Source organism: Apodemus sylvaticus, chromosome 14, assembly GCF_947179515.1.
Source record: "Apodemus sylvaticus chromosome 14, mApoSyl1.1, whole genome shotgun sequence".
Lineage (NCBI taxonomy): Eukaryota > Metazoa > Chordata > Mammalia > Rodentia > Muridae > Apodemus > Apodemus sylvaticus.
Window position 1 is genome coordinate 52,472,442 of NC_067485.1, and position 13,406 is coordinate 52,485,847.

The 13,406-nt window shown below is 38.7% G+C and overlaps 1 protein-coding gene across 6 annotated transcripts in view; it reads right to left on the bottom strand.

The window, feature by feature from the left end:
- Positions 1-914: 914 nt before the first annotated feature.
- The window catches only part of Arid4b (AT-rich interaction domain 4B), a 112,882-nt gene continuing 100,390 nt past the window's right edge, over positions 915-13,406 (bottom strand). For 5 of the 6 annotated variants that reach the window (XM_052157077.1, XM_052157080.1, XM_052157079.1 and 2 more), the window contains 4 exons: positions 10,596-10,709; positions 8,207-8,422; positions 6,426-6,572; positions 915-2,675 (listed from right to left, as the gene is read on the bottom strand). In XM_052157077.1, coding sequence (XP_052013037.1) covers positions 2,548-2,675; positions 6,426-6,572; positions 8,207-8,422; positions 10,596-10,709 — 605 coding nt within the window. In that variant the 3' untranslated portion in view covers positions 915-2,547. Of the gene's footprint in view, positions 2,676-6,425; positions 6,573-8,206; positions 8,423-9,744; positions 9,898-10,595; positions 10,710-13,406 lie in introns of those variants that run through there. The other variant, XR_007973258.1, reaches the window with a different exon arrangement.

Here is a 13,406-nt window from a genome sequence, read left to right on the forward strand (position 1 = left end):
AAATCCAAAAAGAAAAAGAAAAAAAAAAAGAAACTACAAACCTGAAATCCTGGTACTCAGGCAGAACTGAGAATCTGTGAGACTGAATCCAGGTTGGGCAATATAGCAATTTTATTCTCAAAAAGGAAAAACAAGGGGCTGGAGAGATGGCTCAGTGGTTAAGAGCACTGACTGCAGTTCCAGAGGCCCTGAGTTCGATTCCCAGCAACCACATGGTGCCTCATGACTCTGTAGTGAGATCTGACACCCTCTTCTGGTGTATCTGAAGACAGCTACAGTGTACTTACATATAATAAAGTAAATCTTTAAAAAAAAAAAAAAAGGAAAAACAAGGTTTATGTTTATTGAGACATTCTCGATCTGTAGCCCAAGATCTAACTGCCTCTACCTCTTGAGTGCTGGGATTACAGATCTGGGCCATTATAAAATGCAGAGGATAATTTGCAAAAGGCAGTCTTTCCTTCTACTATGCGGTTTCCAGGGATTCATAAACCAGGGCTGGACATCTGTACTTACCTTTGAGCATCTTGCTAGCCCCAAAATATAGTTTTAAAGTTATATGTATTTTTTTCCTTCTTTGGACAACCCCCAAAATTGTAACCAAAAAAAAAAAAAAAAAAGTATTCAGACTCTAGCAAAGTTGTATTCAGAAAGATAATAACAGCCTAAAAACATCACTTTACTTTGTTTTGGATTTAAGGTTTGACTTGATGCAGTACTGGGAACTGAAACCAAGGCACGCTGAGTACATGCTGTACAAATAGCACTGTAAAGGGACTTTTAAAATCGTACACTCCCTTTGGGATACTGACGTGAGCCCTTGTGATAATACAGGCTGCACATACACGTTCTCAGCAGTCATTATATACAAAGTGGACTAAAATTACTTAACTTTCTACAAACAAAATCAAGGATTCACAAACTATGGCATTTTATTTCAGAGGTTTTGCTTACATTTGTACAATATATTACATAATTCATCATGTTTGCAGATCCTAATATATACTTTATACTTTTATTCTATAAGTTTTTTCTTCAACATTTTGCTGTCAACAAATTCTTTACAGTCTGTACAAATTTGAGTAATTTGAAACCATTTTTCAACAAAATTAGTTACTGTAAGCACACATTACAAGACTAAAAATGCTTTCCTCAGAAAGGTTCAATGTAAAGGATTAAGGATTCTGTCTGACACGTCAGCATCTACAACAGAACGCTTCGAGAGTCTCACATGTATTGCCAGAAAACAAATAAAACATGCCAGCCTCATTCAAAGAAAGCACACAGAGTCACAATTAAAACAGTAAAACGGTCTGTACAGTGAGTACTGTGTATTAACAGCGCCAGGTTTTAAATAGCTTCAATGAACACATCCGCAATATACAAATGTATTACAAAGGTGGGGAATTAAATACAAGTGCCAAACAGAGATTGGAATCATACAACATAAAGTCAATACAAGTGAAAACAGCTTGGCTTTCATTTTGCAGTTTATACAAGGCATTTAATTGTATAGGCCTACTACCCAATTAGCTACTTATACTTAAAATAACAACCATCTTTGTGAGGCAGGTCATATAAACAACCTTGAACCATTCTAACAGTTTGTTCCTGAAGTCTTTTTGTTGTAAGCTCATAATAAAATAAGCAATACAAATGAATTATCTGTATTTAAGGGAAAAGAAACATTTACAAGAAAACACAAAAATATAACTGTTATAATTCATTATGAATAAATATACACTTTGAACTGGCTAAGTACAATCTTTATACATTGTTTAAGATTTAATACAGTTTATTAGCCATTTTCTTTTTTCACACAATGTATTATATCAAAATTAAAAAAAAATACTGATTTATAGAAAAATGGCAAAGTACAGTAGTCCCATTTCAATTTGAAGGGGTGTGAAAAGCCACCACAGACCTTTTAGCCTAATTCAAACCTGTAAACATGTTCAGTCATTTTTAAAGAGAATCTTTAATATTTGGTTACCAGGATGATGTCTAATAATATCCTGTTAACTAACTGCAAGTTTTGAATTTGTTACATGTGCTTGACTTATACAATTAAAGTCACCCTAAGGTGACTTGCTTTAAAAAACAATTAGCTTGTACAAATGAAAATAGGTTCATATTTTTAATAAATGAATGGAAAAATATCAAATGTTCCAGCTTTAACAAAATACAAGGGAATACATATACAGTAAGTCATCTCACATGTTCTGGCCCACCTTTTCTCTGCCTACTGTGTCGTCTTTACAGGCAGTGAAAAGCCTCCTCTGCCACAGTGGAAGGCCTTCAAGTTACCAGACACACGCAATTCCCAGACAAGTTGGAAACAATTATTGCTTGAGGAAAAGCAGTTCGTTGTACTTTTTCTTCATAAAAAAAGTGCACTTAAGTGCCAAGTCAGCTTGTCAAGAAATAATTTTTAAATATAAAATAGTGCTTGTCTGATTTTGTGTGTTTGTGTGCCACTGTGCAGTATAAAAAAAGATGTGGCCCTCAACAGCCATTAAGTGCAAAGTGCTCTAGCAAGTCCTGCTGTCACCTGCACTCAACTGACATTCCATTCTGTGACGCACTGGACATTGATGGTTCAGCTAGTGTCAACATAACAGCAGCTGTTATGGAGCTGGACGAGGGGGAGGAGGAGGAGGAAGATGTAGCAGCACCTGAGGAAAAGGAAGAACACATGTGAGGCTACAAAGCAGGCTGCACTGGGAAGAAGCAAAAGCTTGTCTTCAGCCTAAACCTCTCGTCTTCCCACATTCCGCACACAGGAGCCATCCCTGCTCACAGTACCACAGCACCAGTGCAGCTCAAGCAGCACACTGCCGCCGTCAGCACAGCACGGGCGGACAGTGGCCAGCTCAGAGGCAGTGTCCTTATCTGGATCACAAGGCTATTGGTTGTATTCCCAGCCCTGTCAAAAGGAAAAGCAAGGTGGAGAGGGAAGAGGGAGGGGAGGAATGGAATTGTGTATCTACACTGGAGAACACATAAAGAATAGCCTTGTTTCACTAAATACCCACACAGTTTTGAATGAAAATGGGAAAAATGTCTGTCGTTTCAGTTACTTTTCTAATACCACACTTTCCCACTAAACTCTGAGACCTCAGAGATTGCTTGGCAGGTGTAGCCTAACACCCAGACTCTACAATGATTGCATGGTGTTTCTTCTTGTGCACATTGCACTCAGACAATAAATGATTTTGTTTCCAAGTTTAAAAAAAATGGGTGGCTGAGGTGAAAAGCTTACCACCTGTACTACCTCCCTCAGTTTATGACACTGTTGTCCTCAAGGGAATTCTTTCATTATTATCAATACATGAAATGGAATGTTTTAAAAGATTATCTATATATACAAATAAGAAGGAAACAAACATCCAGTGTGACAACTCGATGGATAAAGGTACCTGCTACCAAGCCTGGCCAATCTGAATTTATCTCTGGGACCCACAAGGTGGAAGGAAAGAACTGGCTTCCAAAAGTTGTCCTCTGACCTCTAGATGTACATTGTGGTACACTTGCACATATGTATGCTTGCATGTACATACGTACACACACACACACACACACACACACACACACACACACACACACGTGTACACGCATACAGGCACGCACGCACGCACTGTAAAAGCAAGTTTTTGTTCCATACATGAGTAAGTTGGAGAAGCAAATTTGTTACTTAGAACTCTCCTACTTGCCCAAATGCTCCCTCTGCTGTTCCTAGTTAATCACATTGTTTAAAACTTTAGATGAAAGTACTGCTGCAAGACCTAATCTTTTATAAAGACAATTGCAATGGAACATAACTATACACAGCTCTGAATTTCAGAGCTTCTGTATTACCAGAGCCAAACAGTTTCTATAGAGACCATAATGGTCCTCAAACAGCCACTATCTCTGTAGAGACAACATCTGTAACTCATATTCTAAAAGAATATCATCTCTAGAATCTTAAAGTGGGAATCTATAGGCCTTGATTTAGCAGCCCTTATTAAAACAGAGGTAGGAGCTGGGGAGGTAGCCCAGTCACTGAGATGACTACAGAGACGCAGTTCTGTCTCTAGAAATGATGAATAAAAGCAGGGCCTGGTGGCCAGGCAGGTTAGCCTATGAGCACGGCCCAGGCAAATGCGAGATACTGGCTTAAAAACAAGGTATCTGAGGTTGTCCTGTGGCCTCCACACACATGTAAACACATAAATACAGGAGGAAGGAAAGAGTAAATACACTACAGTGTCATAGAGTGTACATTCTCTTGCTTTTACTTTGGGTTAGACTGTGAGACAGGGTCTCACTATACAATCCTGACTAATCTGGACTTCACTATGCACAGCAATCTGACCTTGAAACTGTGCAAACACTGTCCTGTCCCTGCTTCTCCTGTGGGAGGACTGCAGTATGTGCTGACAACATGATGTAGGATTATATTCCATCAATATCAGCTCTATTACCTTTTCTTTTCAAAGTTAAATAGTATTACACTACACCTATAAATGAGAACTTTTTTAATATTTAAGCTTTTGTTGTTACCAACAATGAGATACTTTGTACATTAGCAATAAAATTTTATTTAAGACAGGGTCTTAAGCAACAGAGGCTGGCCCCAAACCCACCATTTAGCCAAAGATGGCATTTCTCCTGCATTTATTTTACCTTCCAAGTGTTGGAATTACAGGTGTGTGCCACCACACCTAGCTACAAATAAAAAAAAAACTTTAAGCTGGAATATGCAATATATTATTTTCCATCAGCAATGTTGCTAATTCAACATTGATTTGCACCGTGATTGCATACAGCTTCAAGTCACTCTAACTTACTACCTGAACTAATGGAATAGGCTTCACTTACTCCCTGCTTCCATTGCTGCTTCTAGATTCTACTTTGCAGCCTGCATGCCACTTCCCTGTGAAAACATCTCTAACAGCTCTCTGTTTTTCTCAGAACAAACCGGAGCCTATCCTCTATCCTATACAGCCCCACATGTCCTGCAGTCTGCTTACCTGACTCAAATCTCTACTACTTTCACACCACAATGGTTTCCATTCTGGGGTGGAAAGGAACCTCAGAGCAGTGGTTCCTAGTTTGGGGTCATTCTACCACATATTTGACAGTGACTAGAAGCATTAACATGCTGTGCCACTGGCATTTGATGGCAGCTAGAGATGCTGCTACATAGAAGACAGCTATAGGAAAAAATGATCAAGCTCAAAAAGTCAACAGTGTCACATTTAAGCAATCCTGTCTGAGGGACATCTGCAAGGACTTCTGATGTGAACTGAGTCATGCTCCACCCACACTCCATGTTGTAGCCAGAACTGCCAATCATAAATAATTAAAAATCATAACTATATGGCACTAATACAATGCAATGGACATTCCTATTAAAAGAAAACACAGAGATTCTCTACATCCCCCATGGATGTTTACACTGAGCAAAAAGGTCATTGCAACAACAGCCCATGCACAAATAAGAAAACAAACAAGGTTTGAACTTTAAACTTCTAGAAAATAAGTTTCTATTGTTTATCTTCTCTGTCATGGTATTTTGCTATCACAGCCAAGCAAGAGTTTGACATCTCACATTATTTTTTTCATTTAGTTCTCAAAAGAAATGTCCTGGCCATTTGTATTATAAAGTAACCCTAATAGTGGGAGAAAAAAGAGAAAGTTATACTGTTGGAGGAATGCCAACTATTACAACTACAGAAAACCAAATGGAGGTCCCTCAAGAATTATAAGCAAAACTATTGCATTATGCATAAAGCAGGACAGTGTTTACAGTGCCTAGGAAAGTAGAGAGAGGCACAGAAATGATACAGTATCAGGACCTGATGGGAGCAATATCTTTTAGCATGATTACAGTCAACAATACTGTACTACATAATTCAGAATACCTACAAGATGGGACTCTGGATGTTGTTATAACCAAGAGAACATAGACAACTTGAAAATCCTGAAGTAATCACTCCACAAGTATGGATGTACTGAAATACCATACTGTGCCTATCAGATGTGTCAAAGTATTCTTTAAAACAAAGTTATTACAAATACCAGACACAAAGGAAATGCAAAATACAGGATTTGTTGAATGAGCATGCACAAATCACACATTATGCTCAACTTCGTTTCTGACAAACAATCTTGCTATGTAGCCCACGCTAACCTGGCCTCCCACTCTTGCTGTGCCCGCCTTCTTAATACTAAGTCTATAGCCATCTGCCACTCAGTGAAGGCCCTAACTAACACCCCTATTTTCCCATATACCGAGGGTATACTCTTTGTGAGTGGGCACTATGATGTCATAACAGGTGAGGCTGACAGTACAGAATTTGCCTATAGAAACAACAGACATAGTCCTTACTCAAAAACATTGTAATAAACTGACTTATGTTTAAGGAAAAAGTACTTACTTTCTCTCTCTTTCTTCTTTAAACGTTTTCTCCTCCTATCAATGGAAGCTACTTCAGATTTTAATGACAGATAATGCTTCCTGATTTCTTGCAATTTTTCTTGAAGAATTGAGATACGTTCGGCACTTGTCATATTTTCCAGGTCCGCTGTCAATTTAAAAGCTTAATTAATATGTATTTTGGGAATAAAAGTTAATAAAAACGAAAAAAAAGCCAATACAGTTTTAGAGTAAGGTCTAAGATAAACAACAAAAACAATTTTCCAGGTGTACTGGTATACACCTGTTATATCAACTAAACCACACAAAAAAACCCCAAAGTCATCAAAATGTTCCTTTATTCCCTGCCCTTTGACTATAATAACCAGACACAAATGAAATGTACAGCACAGTATTTGTTGAATGAATACGTACAGACCAAAGACCTTATAATCTATGCATTATGCTAAAATTCTTCTTTTGGGCAAATGGGGTCTTGGTATAGAGTCCCAGCTGACCCAGCCCTTCCAATCATGCTGTCTCTGCCTTCTGAATGCTAGGATTATAGCCACTAGCCCCAGCTCTGCTAGATTTTCTAGTCATACACAACACCACCATAGTGTATAATTTAAAAATAGCCAATGAAGCCTGGCTATTCCTGGGGCAGGCCAAGGTGGAACAAACCTTTAATCCCAACACTTGGAGGCAGAGGAAGGAGGATGTCTATGAGTTCCAGGTCAGGCTGGCCTACACAGTTCCACACCAGCCAAGGCTACATATCCAGACTGTGTCTCAAAAACAAAACAAAACAAACAAAAATGAAAACAAACAAACAAAAAAACCAAAAAAAACCCACCCACCAACCCAGTTCTGGTGGCAGGCTTGAGACTCCAGCCCTCAGGCAACTAAGGCAGGATTGCTTTGAGTTTGGAGGCAACCTTATCTATACACTGAGTACATAGCCAGACAGCTTAAATAGCAAGATTTTGCCTCAAAAAGGAAAAGCATATTTACAAATATGATGTAAAGATAACAAAGGGTTAAAATTGTATTTTGGAATGGAAGGGAGACAGGGTCTTATTTTATAATCGAAGTTAGTCTCAAACTCTTAATCCTCCAGTCTCAGATTCCAGAGGTCTGAGAGTTCAGGTGGGTGGCCCCAATGCCTAGTTCCCATACATAGACAAAGTAAGAAAAATATTTATTTTTATTATTTTTAATTATGTATGTATGGACTATGTTCCTGAGTTCAGGTGCCCAAAGAGGACCATGATACCAGAGCCCCTGAATTACAGTTGTTGAGATGCCTGACTTGGGTGCTGGGAATTGAACTGCCCTCCTCTATAAGAATATAATCTTAGGCCAGGTGGTGGTGGTGCCCGCCTTTAATCCCAGCACTTGGGAGACAGAGGCAGGCGCATTTCTGAGTTCAAGGCCAGCCTGGTCTACACAGTGAATTCCAGGAAACCAGGGCTACACAGAGAAACCCTGCCTCAAAAAACAAAAAACAAACAAAAAAACAAAAGACAAACAAAAAAACAAAAAAAGCCTATAATCGTAGCCAGTCACTCCTCCAGCACCCTATACGGCTCCAAGCAGATTCTCAACCTTACATGTACTCATTGCTGGTCAGCGTCTGTCTTAACATTTTGTTTTATCAATTTGTTCATTCTAATCAGGATCCTAGTAAGGTCTATACTATGTCATGTCTCTCAGGCTCAGTGTAGTTTCTTTTTTTCAAGCCCTGGCATCAGGGGTAACTAAGACAAAATTCCTACACCCTAAACTACACATGTCACTTACACATCTGAAAACTCCACTTGTAAACCTTGGGAAGCCGGTTACTGGGCTCCTTGAGATCAGGATCTTTATCCCCATTCTTGCCACATTTTCCTGGAGACTGTATCCTTGCAGGAGACTTGCTATTGTGGGTCTTCATTCCAGTGGGGACTGACTTGATTGCCTGAGTCTTTGTTACACTTTCACCGGCAGAAAGTTCTTCACTGTCACTACTGTTTGCTGAAAGAGAAAGAAACCATCAATAAACAAAAGTTGGTCAGTCTGTCATAAACTTAGGAGGATAACTCTAAATATACCACTTGAATTTTCCACTACAGTAAACAATCTACCTATAAAACCTAGAAAATCAGCGTTGAAGATTTAGCTCAGTTGTGTAATGCTTGTCTAGCAAGCCCAAGTCCCTGAGTTCAGTACCCAGCACTGGAAAAATAAAACCTAGAAAAATCACATGCATATGTAGACATATCTCATCCAAGGGAAACAAATGCCACAGTCTTCCCACCTATATCGCCAATAGGTATGACCTTGTTGCACTGATCTTCCATTCTGCTAGCTTTACTAGAAGCACAGTGAGCCAGTAGCTGAGGCACCCACACACCCATACCACAGATGCTTCAGTCAGTCACGGGCTCTTCCCTAGGGAAAGAGCTTTTTACTGTTGGAATACAGGATTCCTTGTAGGAACTTCTTCATTCTAGTACACAGCAAACTCTACCACACAGAAACATGTACCAATTCCAATGCCACAGTAGTGCGTATCACAATCACTGATAAAAGTAATAAATTCCTTAACCTCCTAACACCAAAGAGCTGATCCTCAAAGTCATCACCATGCTCTTTGTGATCAACATACTCTGAAGTTTATCAAGAATTTCCTAATTAAGCTTCAGTCCTAGAATGGATGAACTTATCCCTGACCACTTATTCCTTGCCTTGTGACAGGAATAGGGTTTGTTTAGCTGCACATGTCCTCTTTCTGGATACAAAGTACCATGATAGATTCTGTTGCAGAGAATACACTAAGAATGGTCAGAGAATGGTCAATGATCTGATTTACCAGGATGGAAACCAGATAATCAAAGTGGGACACTACCATGAACTCCTCTAGACAAACTTACTGACTCTTTGAAGGTGAGCCTTTCTGGAAATGACATTAAGATGGTAACAAAGACAAAAGCATTACAGTATAAGAAAAACATACTTTAACTATTCTATTACTTATACCAAGAAATCTAGGACCAGTTTGGCATACATTGATGAATCATTCTTTAGGAGTGCCCAAGTAGGGGCTTTGAAAATATCAAAAGTGATCAAAACTGTAAAGGTGCACCTCCTCCCCTGAGAATAAACAAGGTCTGCCTCTCCTAAATACACACCTTAATGAATCCTTCCCTAGTTCCCACTGCCGCTCTGAAACCATAGCAACTCCTGACTAAGCCACCCAAGGCTTGGCCCCTTTATGTGCTGTGGCCTGCCTCAGCCTGCCTGACACGGCCTTGCTGAGCACAGCCACCCGGGGCCCCGAAGGATGCCATATTCACCGCCTGGAAGTCATATGGGCTCGGCAGAAGCTCGGGGAGCTGACCGCGGAACCCTGCACTGCACTGCAGTGCAGCCAAGGCCGCTGCTAGCAAAGGTCAGGCAGTGGAGGTGGCAGGAGTCTCGGAAGAGCAGCAGGGGTCAGTGTGGGGCACCTGAAAAAAAATTCTTTACATATTTTCCACTTCTTATTTTGTCTACAAAAATAAATAAACAAACAAACAAATAAATAAATAATCAAACGCATAGCCCTCAGAAGAAGCAAAGCATTATAGTTTCTGCAGGCCAATGAACAGTCCTTGACAGCCTTAGAAAGGTCTTGATTAGTATGGTTGGAGACAGAAGTGTAATTTCACAGACTGGAACTGTGCCTATGACACTATCTTTGCCTGCTGTTCTGAAGAATTATGAAGCAATCCACTTCATTATAACAAAAATACACATTATACATGTAGACACTATGAACATGAAGGTAACTGGGTCATGGTATCTACACGATCACTCATCCCAGCAACCAATACCAATAGTACCAATTTGCTCAATCATAGACTTTACCCATGATCAGAAAACTCCTGTGTAACTTTTGACTGTTTGATGTTTGTGGCAATGTCACACACAGCCCAGGCTGACTCTGAATTGGCTATGTAGCCCAGAATGGTCATGAACTCCTGATTCTTCTGCTTCTACCGCCCAAACATTGGCATTATAGGTGTGCACCAACTGTCCAGCCTGTGTAACTTTTTTAAGGTTATGAGAAAAAAAATTATAGAATTATCCCATAACCAAATAACCTCTGGGGGAGGTCAACTATTATTTTTGGATCTTGAAGCTTCAAAGCAAATTTTATACTTACTGCCTTTTCCCTTCTTTTTGTTGTTCACCACGGTGGCTTTATGGCTTCTCTTCTGCTTTTTTGATGAACTTCCTACTCCCTGAGTATCTTTCACTCTTTTCTGACCTGTACAGGCTGTAATGAGAAACACAAAACAGAATCTCACTTTTATTTTGATAGGGCTAGTGATTGAGCCTGCAGCTTCACAGATGCTTAGCAAATGCTCTACCACTGAGCTACACATCCAGTCCAGCAATACAAAACAGAATCAGACATTTCCTAGTTTACTAAAGTATTTTAGAAAAAAGTATCCTCAAACTATACATTTCTGTGGTTTTTATATAAATTATCACATGAGAAATTTCCCAACTTTTAACTAACTGTCATTCTTTCAGAAAAACAAAGTACATTATGCTTAGAAAAATCATGATTGAAAATGCTGTCAGCATAGTACTTCACTTTACCGGTCTAGCAACTCAAGCATAGGACTGTTCTGAAACTTGTTAAAATCCAATAAAACTAAGTATTAAGATTCTGTTATAAGTTGAAATGTTAACAAAGTAATATAATTTTAAATGATACAATGTGGGGGAAAGTGAGACAGGATGTCATATAGCTTAGACTGGCCTCTAACCTCTGCGTAGCTGGCGACTGCCTTGCACTCCTGATGTTTCCACTTCCCTAGTGCTGCAACTACAGGTCTAAAACATAGTTCTTTGTAATATATTAACTGGATTTATTTTTCACAGAAATTCATAATTGTTTTATGCTAATTTACTTTTAGGGTACTAGCTAACTAACATGCAAAGAACTTACAAACTCAGCAACATGGTCTAAAAAAACATTTTGGTGGAAAATGACCTGCAAAGGGTATTATAAACCAACATCATATCATTCTTTCTTAAACTAGCTCAAGTGTTAATTTTCAATGAGAAATTCCCTAATGTTGTAAATTCATGAATTTATCACTAAACTCTAGCATTTCTATATGCTACTTGTGTTATTTTTAGCCCTTATTATGCTTTTGAATTATACACAATCTCTTTGTATTACCAAAAATAAGCTTTCAAAGAAGAGACTAAAGAGATATATCCACTTGCTTCCAATTTCTAATACCGTAACACATCATATCAATGCTTGGCACCAAAAGCGTTTCTTGCTGCTCCTGTTATCAATGGTGAAATTAATCTACAGTTTACAAAATATGGCTTTCTTGGTTGAAACTTATAATAGGCTGTTCACTGTATGAAATCTGTCATTTTTTACTAAGGAAAAAAAGTTTCAAGTTGTCTATTTTGTAAACTAATGCTTACTAGAAAAGTGAGCCAAAAGTTAGAATAAATATATTTCTGAAATACATCTTAATAATAAAATTAATTAATTAAAATGAGGGCATATGATAGATGTCTAATAGTTTGAGGCATAAATTTTAAAGAATTGAATAGTCCTCTGATTTGATAAAGCAGGTGGCCTCAAGTTCCATACCTTTAAAAGAATATTTATTTTATTTTTAATTACATATGTGGGTATGAGCTTGGATAGGTGCCCATGGAGGCCAGAAGATGGTGAATCCCCTGGAACTGGAATTACAGAATGTTGTGAACCACTTGATGGGGGTGCTAGGAACTGAACTCTGGTCCTCTGCAAAAGCAGTATGTACTCTTAATCACTAAGCCATCACTCCAGTCACAGCACGTGTGTGTGTGTGTGTGTGTGTGTGTGTGTGTGTGTGTGTGTGTGTGTGTGTATGCAAAAAAGGACAACGTTTGTGAGCTGGTTCATTCTTTCAACCAAATGTGTTTTAGGTATCACATCTGAGTCATCAGACTTTGTGACACGTGCCTTTACCAAAGGAACCATCTCTTCAGCCCAAATCCCATAATTTTAATTTAATCAAGATAATATTCAAAGGAGCAGCGCTGACTGAGCCTGAGTAGAGAAGATATCAAACTCTTTCTGGATAACTTTAATTTTTCTTATGTGTTGAGGACAAAGAAGAAGATACAATTTCTCAAGAGCTGGAATTTAAATACAACACCTTTGAAGGCCCAATTTATACTCTTCCTTTGAAGTTGCCTTTTTTTCATGACTATATAATGTAACTCCATGACATAGCATGATACATAGCTATAATCCAATAGCAGATGTACCTGTATACCCCCAACTTCTGCTTTCACTAAAGATTTACTGAGTATCCTTTATTTCTTTCAGAAAGGGTCTCCCTATGCAGCACCCCTGGGCAGGAACTCATTTTGTAGCCAAGACTGGCCTTGAACTCTGGAGCCTCCTCCTTCACCTCCCAAGTGCTGGGATTACAGCATGCATAGTTTACCATATTTCTTTATCGTCAGCTAAGACCCACGCTATTGCACTAAAAATTTGAGTCTCAAATGGATGTGGACATTTCAAAACCAAATGTCAGCTTACAATGCACCAATTTAAAACACCTGATTAAAGTGGTTTATAAGAAAAATGACTGCAGGATACAACTATAACAGCTTTAGAAGACACCAATACTTTCACAAAGTACTAATTTGATTCTCCACTTTGAAAACCTACACAGAGAAATCAAGACTATTACTGTAGAGTATTATTAAAACACATACTGGTTCTTCCATTTTGAAGTTATACATCTAATAAAGCATCAAATTCCTTTACAAATTCACACAAATAAGCCAAGCTTGTAAATCAAGTTTGACTCGGTTCTCTGAGGGAAGCAGTGCTTGGACCGGTGGTTGCTCCTAACCCCTATTTACAATATTTAGTTAAGGGTGCAGGGAGTCTCACAACAAATCAAAATGTATGTGAACGCACATGTCAACGGCAAGAGCA